Genomic DNA, 11,168 nt, shown 5'->3' on the forward strand with positions numbered 1-11,168 from the left:
AAATGGACAATACATTGAAAGGGCAAAGGAATAGAATTGAAGAGATAGAAGCTAGAACTAGTGAGCTAGAAGATAAATCTCTCAACACTACCAAGATAGAAGAACAAATACAAAAAAGGATAAAAAAATCCGAAATTGTGGCATGTTAACTTGTTAATTTCCAAGTAGGGTAAAATCTGTCTCTTCAGGGCACCATTGCTTCTGACTGTGCTGCTTAAGAGATATGGTTGTTATGCAACTCACAGACTACCTTTGTTTTCTAAGAGGGTGATTAAGTTCCTAGCAGGGCATCAACCTGTAAAATTTCAACTTCTGGTTATCATTCTGGTATACCCATGTTTCAAAAATTCAGGTCTATTCTGACATTTCTTCATTGGCCATGATTAACTGAAAAGTACTAGTTTAAAGCCCTGAGTAATTCTTATCAATACATTATAGAACAAACTCTGGGAAATGTTACAGTAGGTAATATGGAGAGAATACTCATGGAAGGTAAATGGACCAGTGAAAAGGCATCCATTCAAGTGACAGAAGAGGAGAGCCTTAAAATGGAAAGGAAGGACTGCTAAGGCAGATGTCATCAAAAAGAAGATGATAAAGAGGTGTAAAAGAGATGTCAGTAACTCTGCATTTAGACATGTTCCATTGGCATCCGTTGACTTTGAGATGAATGACAAAAAAGGAAGGAAGGGTTGGGTGGTCTGAAGTTTAGAGAGTTGTGTGAACTCCTAAGCCCATGGGCACTGACCTACCTGTCAAGATAGGGGCTAAGGCTGAGAGTGAAGGGGCCAGCTGGCAACATTCAACAAGAGACTGACTGGCAGAGGAAAGAAAAAGGTAGTAGGAAACACAGGGAAGAGTGTAAGAATTAAAGGAAACAAAGGTAAGAGGCGTCATTCCCAAGCCAGAGGGAAGCCTTCCACACATTAAACAAGGTGCAGGCATTGCCAGTGGTTGCAGCTAACATGGAATGAGCTGGGAGACAAGCACAACAGCACGGAAGATGCAAGGTCTATGTGAAGGTGGATTGCATGGCAGAGTCTGATGTGTGCTCTGCCCAGGGTGCCCAAGGATACCACACCTTAAAGTTTTTCAAGCCTGGCCAAGAAGCTGTGAAATACCAGGACCCCTGGGATTTTCAGACAGTGGAGACCTGGATGCTGCAGATGCTGAATGAGGAGCCCAGAACACCAGAGATAAAAGTTGAACTATGCAGAACCCCTGAGCTGAAGCTGTATGAGCTCTCAAGGAGCAACTTAGAGCTGCACATGCCACAGGGCTATCGAGTTCTTTGGAGTCCTGATATGGCACTGTGGGTTAATTCGCTGGACCACAAGATCAGTTTGAACCACAAGGTTGGAGGTTCAAGCTCATCAGCTGCTCCTTGGAAACCCTACTCGACGGCACATAACAACAACATCAAGTTCTCTGCTACATGGTATGATACTGCAAAGCTCTAGCTCAAACATTCCAATATTGTCAAGATTAGCAAGGCTGATTGCACACAAAACTACGAACTCTGCTTTGGAAACTAAGTCCACAGTTCTCGGACTCTCCTCTGGTTCTGAGAGTACAAGAAGATTGATCAATACAGAGTTAAGAGGGGCTTGCAGTTGCTGAGAGAGTACGTGGGAGTCACAGCTGCAGAGCCCAGAGAGAGGGGCCAAAGGAGACCACGGAGCCCTCTGAGGCCCTGGTACTGGCTGCAGAGCCTGTTGCTGATGAGGGAACTATGTTGGCACTCACCCAAAGTAACTTTGACAACACCATCACAGAGGGAATCACCTTCATCAAGTTTAATGCCTCATGATGTCACCATTGTAAGAATTTGGCTCCTACGTGAGAGGAACTCTCTAAAAAGGTATTCCCTGATTTGGCAGGCGTCAATACAGCTGAAGCGATGGCACTACTGAGTGGAACATTTGCAACAAATACTCGGTACGAGGCTAATCCACATAGCTGCTTTTCCAAGCAGGAGAGAAAGTCAGTGAGCACAATGGCAGCAGAGACCTTGAGTCATTGCAGTACTTTGTCCTACATCTGGCAAAAGATGAACTGTAAGAACCCAGTTGATCGTCGCCTCCGCCGCCTGGTTGCCTATACCCGGTGCTCAAGAGTTCAATTACACTGATGCTGCGGAGTTTCAATAGGGTGTTTCTTTGGAAAGCTGAATGTGCTAAATGTGTGTGTGTGTGTTTTGTTTTGTTTTGTTTTTAAGTCAGCACACTATGTTGTTGTTGTTAAGTGCTGTTGAGTTGGTTCTGACTCACAGCGACTCTGATTTCTGAGGAGCGGGCTGGTGATTTGAAAAACCAACCTTACAGTTCAAACTGATCTTGTGGTCCGGTGCCTATCTTTCAGTACCATATCACGACTCCTATTGTTGTTGTTGTTGTTGTTGTTGTTGTTGTTGTTAAGTGCTATCGAGTAAGACATTTCTAGATAAACAGGTATTAAGATAATTTGTAAAAATCAGACCAACCTTACAAGAAACATTAATGGGCAGAGAACCAACAATGACAGACAACAACCTGAGGCTAACATACATGACAAGTCATTGGTCTTGTAAAATCCTATCATGCCATCTCCAGCATCATTTTTATCACCAAGACCATATTTTCCAACTCCCAATCCTTCCTCTTTGTTTCTAACCTTCGCATTCCAATCACCAGTAATTATTAATGCTTCTTGACTGCATGTTTAATCAATTTCAAACTGAAGAAGTAGGTAGAATTCTTCAATTTCATCCTCTTCTGGCAATAATGGTTGGTGTGTAAATTTTAATGACAGTGGTACTAACTGGTTAGACTTGTAGGCATAAAGATATTACCCTATCATATACAGCATTGTACTTCAAGATGGATCTTGAACTACTCTTTTTGGCAGCTACTTTTTCTCATTTTGAGTTGTACCCCATCAACAAATGAAGGTCCTGCAAATTTTTCTACAGCCCCGTCACATCACTCTACTTAGAGGAGACATCTCTTCCCAATTGAACTTTGAGTGCCTTCATCTTCCTGCAGTATATCAGACAATGTTAAACTGGCTTTTAATAAGGTTTACAGTGGCTAAACATTCAGAAGTAGTCTGCTTCTCCTTCTTCCTAGTTTGTCTCAGTCTGGAAGCTAAAATGAAGCCTGTCTACCATGAGTGACACTGCTGGTATTTAAAATAACTACCAGCAACACACAAGCCACCACAGTACAAAAATCTGATAGATAAGTGGTGGTCAGAATAAATTGTTGTTTTTGTTGTTAACTGTTGTCAAGTTGTTTCCAACTCATAAAGATCCTGTAGAGTTTCCAAGAAGAAGTTATTGGGTTTTAACCTCCAACTGTGAGGTTAATAGTCCAGAGTTTATCTTCACCAGGACCCCTCACAATAGATAGCTTTTTTAAAAAGTATAAGTGAGAAGGATCATGATTGATAAAGCTGGTGAGTATGGGGTCCAGGCTACAGTAAGAATTTAGGTCTGAATAAGGTGTCCATATAATGGTGGCATAATGGTAGGATTTATGCTGTGATTAAAAAATCTGCTTAATAGATATGACTCAATTTTCATATTCAGGTTAGCATTTATGGATACATTTTATAGTTAGTGTATGTTCAGTCTTTAGTTCACCAACTACTACAAATCTTACATAAGACCAGTCCTATTTAATTTTTTGTGGCTATTACAAAAGATAATAGATCCCTCTTTGTCCAGATTTTATCTATTCCTACTAATAGACTAAACCAAAGATCTTACCATCTGAAATACATCAGAACCTTCATCAAAATCCACCATAGCAAAAAATATCTTATTGGTAAATGCACTGGAATATCGCCAGGAGTTTGCCAGGATCTGGAATTCTTCATCAGCTTGCCTGGATACAATAAAAAATTTAAAGATAGCATATACAGCAAATTAAAAATAAGCAACATAGTTTATCAGCAGTAAAATATATCCAAATTAACAATAACATACTTTTCCCAATGAGATTTATATATACATATTTAATGACAAGCAAGTCAGGCTCTTCTGACAGGGTTAGCATAGACCTTGGAAAATACTGCCATTTTTTTGGCATAAGAGAAACCTTTGCCCAAGTGTTAGGAATTTCATGAGAAAGGAGTACAGGTGACCCTTGAACAATGTGGAGGTGATTGCTAGTCCCTCACCCTTCCATTTCCCTAGCTGGAGAGACAAACTGCACACTTGGAAATGATTAGCTTCAAAAAGGGTTTTAAACAAATACTCACAACACTTGAGCTCACCAAAATAGCAACAGGAAAAAAATCTACATATAAGTGGGCCTGCACAGTTCAAATCCATGTTGTTCAAGGATCAACTGTAATTACATGACTCTACTTCATACTTTGTGCCTGTTGCACATTGTTATGGATTGAATTATGTCCCCCCAAAATATGTGTTGTGAATCTTAACCTCTACACCTATAATTATAATCCATTTAGGAATGAGTTGTCTTTATCATGTTAATTAGGCAAGATTAGTATAGAGTGGGTTTTTTGAGACATACAAGAGATGGCTCAAATGAGTGTAAGAGAGATGAGATAAAATAGATGTTAAGACCCATGGAGATTTCAAAGGAATCAGGAAGTAGAAGCTGACAAGACAAGGACCTTCCTTCAGAGCCAACACAAAGAAAAAAGCCTTCCCCTAGGCCCAGCTCTGAATTCAGACTTCTAGCTTCCTTAACTCTGAGAACATAAATTTGTTTGTTAAAGCTACCCATGTATAGTATTTCTGTTATAGCTGCACTAGATAAGTAGGACACCCACCCTAAGGCTCTTTCAGTGGTCACTGAAAAACCCAGGTAATTGTTTTTATACCTATCTTTAATATCCTAAATTATTTCTAAGATGTCAAAGAAAATATAAAATTATTTTCCCCCAGAGAAAGTGTTGTTGTTGTTAAGTGCCCTTGAGTTGGTTCCAACTTATAGCAACCCTATATAGGGTTTCCAAGAAGCGGCTAGTGCGTTTGAACCACCGACCTTGTGGTTAGCAATCCAGTGCTTATCCTATACCACAACAGGACTCCAGAGAAAGACTATGATATTAATCAATTTTAAAAATATAGAGCACAGATGGTGGTGGTTGTGTGCCACTGAATCAGTTCCAACTCATAGCAACCCTGTATGAGGTTTCTGAGGCCTTAAATCTTTTTGTGGGAGCAGAAAGCCTATCTTTCTCCTGCAGGCTTGAACTGCTGACTCTGTGGCTCGCAGTCCAGTGCTTATCCTATGGAGCCATAGTGCTCCCCAAAACACAGACACTACACTTTGTTAATAAAAATATAGTCAAATGAATTACTACGTTGAACTATAAGAAGAGTCTAGGGAATTCAGATTACTTAAAACATCATCTTTGACTTTTCACTTATCTCCCAAAGTATGCTTTTGGGTTCAAGATGTATAAATTCTTAATTTGTGATTAACCCCATTCCTACCTGCTTATTCCCATTGTTATCATTTACAGTCAGATCCTTAACAGATGACATTCCAACAACAGCAACAAAAAAATCACAAAAAAATAAACTCAGCGTCATCAAGTTGACTCTGACTCATAGTGACCTTGAGTTTCTGAGGTTGTAAATCTTTAAGGTAGCAGAAAGTTTCATATGTCTCTTGTGAAGTGGCTGATAGGTTTGAAATGTCAACTTTGTGGTTAACAGTAAAGTGCTTATTGTACAGTGCCATTAAGGCTCCTAACATGCCATTGTTGTTGTTATTGACATTGAGTTGCTTCTGACTCATAGCAACCCTGTATAGAGTTTCTGAAGTTGTAAATCGTTGCAAGAGCAGAAAGCCTCATCTTTCTCCTGTGGAGCAGCAAATGTTGTGGTTTGCAGTCCCGTGCTTACGACATTAGGATTTTAATAATACTGACTCTATTATCTCCTCCCTCAATCCTTACGCCACAATATAGATCAATCTTCCTAAGTGACTACTTTCTGAAATCCTTCCATTTCTCAGAAACCACTGTTCCGTTACCATAACTTTAATAACAGTCTCTAAGCTCTTTCATTGGTTATTGAAGTTTTTTCTTTCTTTTATCATCTAGCTCCAAATCTTTTATCTAGTCTTACCACGAATCAGTCTCAAACAGGAACCCTTAATTCCAGAACCTTGTTTACTATTATCTCTGTACCTTTGCATATATTATTGCTTCCAACTAGAACAACTTGCTTCTATCGAAATCTGGATGTATATTATGTAGGTCTAGCACAAGTCCTATCTTCTCCATTAGGTCAATCTTAACCATTCCTATTGTATGAACTTTCCTGAAATTTTACAGTATTTATTATGTATACAGTTCACTTGGTACTTACTACAAACTGTGTGTAATTCATTTCCCTAACCAGGTGATAAGGGTAAAGCCTCCCTCTTACACTTCTCATCTTAACAGCACCAAATATGAGGGGGCTTCAAAAATCCCACTTTCCATGAACTTTTTGAAGCCCCCTTGTATGCTGCTTTATACATATTGCTGTTACTTAATTTTCAGTTGTTGAATTAATTTAGAAAGTCTAAATCCTGGTAGCACAGTGGGTTATGCTTTGGGCTGTTAACCACAAGGTCAGCAGTTCAAATCCACCAGCTGCTTTGCAGGAGACAGATGAGACTTTCTGCTTCCATAAAGATTTATTGTTGTTGTTATGTGCCGTGGAGTCTGTTTCGACTCATAGCGACCATGTACAGGGTTTCCGAGGCTGTAAATCTTTACGGGAGCAGAAAGCCTCATCTTTCTCCTGCGGAACAGCTAGTAGTTTCGAACTGCTGACCTTGCGGTTCACAGCCTGATTCATAACCACTACACCAGAGTGACAGGCCGTTCTTGAGATTTATAGCCTCGGAAAATCTATACAGGGCTGCTATGAGTAGGTACTGACTTGATAGCATGCCGCAGAGCTAATTTTAACTTTGGTCTTATAAAATGTAAAATGCCAGTAAGGAGTTAGGTCAGTTTTAATTCCATTAATTTGCTTGTAAGACTAAATTATTAAAAATTTGTGCCCATTCCTTGATGTTTTTATATACTTTTCATTGTTAGTAAGTGAAAATACTGAATGGGGAAGACTTATAGATTTTAAGTTTACTCATAGTTAATACCAATCGTTCTTTTTCCTTCTATTCATTTTAAAATTTTTATTTAGCAGATATCCCCTAAAAATAAATACTTTAGTAGAACCAAATACTTTAACTATCCCCCACATTCAGGGAAAAAAATCCTTTAAGAAAAGTTACCAAGGCTTAGGATAGCATACAAACTATTGTGGAAGAAGGTTATGTATTCTTTCACATGTCCCAGGCTGTCAGATTTGAGAGAATCCCTAAGCTCTCAGTAAATAATTTCTTTATAGGGTGGTTTGTTATTTCATTTAAAGCGAAATTCCAAAATATATATATAAATAAATACACTTAAAAAGTATAAGCTATTTTATCTTTTTAAATAACTGCTCTTTTGAATTATCCATAGTATTTCTGTTTAAAGACCAATCTTTATTCTGAAGATCATTCAGAAACAAATCAATGAAAACAATGAACTACTGTTTCATGAAAGTTTAAGTGAAATTATTCATCTCCAAGGTCACATTCACTGTAAAATGATCTAGGAAAAAGGAGAAACCTCCAAATCATGCATCTTTGCTTTTTTAAAGAGTTCTGTTCTCTTATAATCCAAATTTGGATTATTTACCATTATTCCAGTAATAAATATCGCTAATTTTCAGTATATTGGTTATATTGAGTCTGTTAATTTTTAAAAAATGGAATATTTGCTTTACCTAACATCTGAGATTGTCGTGATAAAACAAGAGTATTAAGTTAAAAAATATTTAGAAATAATAAAACACTACACCAATGCTCACTATGAGTCGGAACCGACTTGATGGCACTTAACACCTGGTAGTGTTGGGCCACTAAATGCAAGGTCAGCAGTTCAAAGCTACAGGATGCTACACAGGAGAAAGATGAAGCTTTTTTCTTCCTGTAAAGATTTACAGTTTCGGAAATCCTATACAAGGTCAATATGAGTTGGAACCTACTCGACAGCACACAATCACTACCACCACCACTACCACATCAATGCTGTTGTTGTTGTTGTTAAGTGCCGTCGAGTCGGTTCCGACCCATAGCGACCCTGTACAGGGTTTCCGAGGCTGTAAATCTTTACAGGAGCAGAATGCCTCATCTTTCTCCCGCGGAGCGGCTGGTAGTTTCGAACTGCTGGCCTTAAGGATCACAGCCCGATTCGTAACCACTACGCTACCACATCAATGCTACTGTCTACCAATATAAGGTGACTGCATTTTAAGTTATTCATATCATAGCTACCACAATATTTCACCCATACTTTCTGTTACACTCACTAAAGGTGGTCAGTTAAAACCCACTAGTCGCTCCATGGAAGAAACGACCTAATGATCGGATCCTTTAAGGATTTACCAGGATTCTAACTGGTTCTTCCCCATTCAGTCATGACTTAGAAAGTGAAACCAGAACAGACACAAATCTGTAAAACATTAGTGAAGTGGAAAAATAACCAGAAAGGGAAATATTGTGGGTTGATGCCCTGATAAGGGCAGTGTGCACTTTGTATAGCAACCAAATTTCTTGATCCGTCAGAGACAACTATGCTATACTTAAAGATGGCAACCAACCATGGTACTTTGAATGTATGCCACTCTCTACAGTTCTGGCAATAATCTACTCTTACATAACATGCTTACATGAAAGGGGCTTACTAAGGTTCTTCTGAGTCCTCCATTCCAGGGCTTTAACCTGCAATTTTTCCTACTGCAATTATTCTACTTCAATCAAATTTTATAATTTTGGGTCTGATTCAATTTCACTTCATTGGCTATGGCTGAAATGGTTCGAACTAGTTCAAAATCCTTTATTTATAGCTTAGGTAACGCTGGGAGTCAGTTCTACTCTGTCACATAGGGTCACTATGAGTCATTATCAACCCAACAGTGTACAACAATAATAGACAATTAAGAAAAAAAAAAAAAACAAACAATTAAGGATTGACCTTAAAAGAGGAACAGTATTACATGTTATTACGGATATTCTAAGCGCTATTGGTTAATGCACTGGACTACCAAGTTGCTGTGAACCACAAGGTCAGCGGTTCCAGTTCACCAGTCGATCCTTGGAAACTCTATACAGGGTCACTATGAGTCGGAATCTACTTGACGGTAGTTAACAACAAATAAGGTATGCATAATAATTATTTATGTACCCACTGAAATAATTCTGTTTTTCTGTTATTGAGAAATGGTTAAGATCTTGTTAGTTAGTTAATTTTAAAGCGTATTTGAAAGTTCCTACTTTCAGTCTATCAGGGAAAACCCCTTTCAAGGACTGAAACTTAAAAGGAACTCACAAGCATGCTCACTGGTGAGCACCTGGGTCAACTTGGGAATGAAAGTGGAGAAATGCAGCAATAAAGACATCAGCTGAATTTGATTATGTTCCATTGACACCTATTGACCTTGAGCTGAAAGAAAGAAGAGAAAGGGCTGGCTGGTCTGAAGTTTAGGGAGCTGTTTGCGCTCCTGAGCCCATGACCTAGCTAGCCTCTAGGGGCTAGGACTGAAAGTGAAGCAGCCAGCTAGAAGTGCAGGGCACTGTGCAGGAACCCCCAAACTTGCAGCTAGTACCCATTTGACCTAGCTTGGATAAAATAGCTGACCAGGACTTGACCAGAGGAAGATAAAAATGTTTGATACTGTGAGTGTAAATTGCCACATCTGTATGAACTAGACTTTTGCTTATGGATGCAGTTGCTTACTATTCCAACCAGAATGGAACGATTCTTCATATCAAGAAACAAGCTTGTTTCCTCAGTGTTGATAGGGATAGACAACTTAGACATTGGCTAACAAAAATGAGGCATAAAAGCAGGAAAAATCAAAAATGGCAATCTGATTGACTACCACAAGAACAAGCAAGTTGTCCATGACTAAAAATCAAAGGGAATACATGAGCAGGCATGTAATCTTCCTGGTGACCACGTTGGTCTACTGATGAGTGGAAGTAGGGGAAAAGCAGCAATGAAGATGCGGGCTGAGTCCAACCACGTTACATAGACTCCCGTCAATCTGGAGTATGGTGAGACCTGGTTGGCCAGCAACATAGTGAGACCTGGGGACCTCATGAGGCCATGGACAAGGACATAGCCACAGAGGGCTACAGTAGAGAATGAAGTGTCCAGATGATATTAAGTGAGGGGAGATGCACAAGAATGCCCATACTTGCAGACACTACCCATTTGACCTAGCTTCAAAGGCTGGATGATTGATCAGAACTCGACTAGAGGAAGAAATAAAAAAAAATTTTGTTTTTAAATAAAACCAAGAGGGAAGGAATCTACACAGCAAGGGTCATTCCCATCTCTTCTGTACATAGGGTGGATAGGGATGGAAAACTTAAACACTAGCTACCTAAAATGGGGGGCTGTAAAGGCACGAAGTGACTGGCTTACAAATTTTCAAGGGGGAGTTTAGTTTCAGAGGGTGCGGGGAAAGGTAATAACTCCACTGAGAGGTTTTCATCCTGTCTAGAAGGGGCTGGTGAAAGGAGATGAAGATAAGACTCTTATGGTTCAATAGTGAATAAGTGTCATCAAGAATGACTGTGAGAGGAACAAACAAGATGGCGGATCGGGTGGACATATAGCAGAGAGCTCCGCCAACAACAACACAGGATACCCGAACAAGCAGGTTCAGGGGATGGTCACAGAATTCTGAACCACAAATAAAGGAATACTTAGAAGGTTGGAAGGCTCACAGCTGGGGGAATTTGCAGCAGAAGCAAGAAATCTATTGCTTTCTAGTCTGGGACGCTCGGCTGCTCCAGGAGCCACCATCTAGGATGAGACCACATGGGGAAAGAATCAGAGCGGCCACAGACACCTGGCCAGAACCGCTGAGATAAAGGTGTGGATATTCTTTTCTTTTGGTTATCTGTTCATTGGTCCCTTGCTGTCTGCGCACCTCCATTCGGGTGACTACAGGGCTGCCTGAGCTAGTGGGCACCCCAGCCCCACCCTCGGAGGGTTCTACTACGCATGCGCACAAATCTCCTCGAAATTTAAAGAGACAGTTTCCAATTAAAACCAAACAGCCACAGCCGGGCCTGAACTGTTTCAACTAGAAA

The 11,168-nt window shown here is 39.8% G+C and overlaps 1 protein-coding gene and 1 pseudogene across 1 annotated transcript in view; one reads left to right on the forward strand and one right to left on the reverse strand.

Annotated features, from left to right (window-relative positions):
• Positions 1-2,061, forward strand: part of LOC102838791 — a 3,485-nt pseudogene extending 1,424 nt beyond the window's left edge.
• LOC102834519 (magnesium transporter protein 1-like) overlaps positions 1-11,168 on the reverse strand; it is a 128,072-nt gene that overhangs the window by 56,014 nt on the left and 60,890 nt on the right. The window contains exon 3 of the mRNA XM_006873738.1: positions 3,749-3,866. Coding sequence (XP_006873800.1) covers positions 3,749-3,866 — 118 coding nt within the window. The remainder of the gene's footprint in view (positions 1-3,748; positions 3,867-11,168) is intronic.

Source organism: Chrysochloris asiatica, unplaced genomic scaffold (assembly GCF_000296735.1).
Source record: "Chrysochloris asiatica unplaced genomic scaffold, ChrAsi1.0 scaffold00252, whole genome shotgun sequence".
Lineage (NCBI taxonomy): Eukaryota > Metazoa > Chordata > Mammalia > Afrosoricida > Chrysochloridae > Chrysochloris > Chrysochloris asiatica.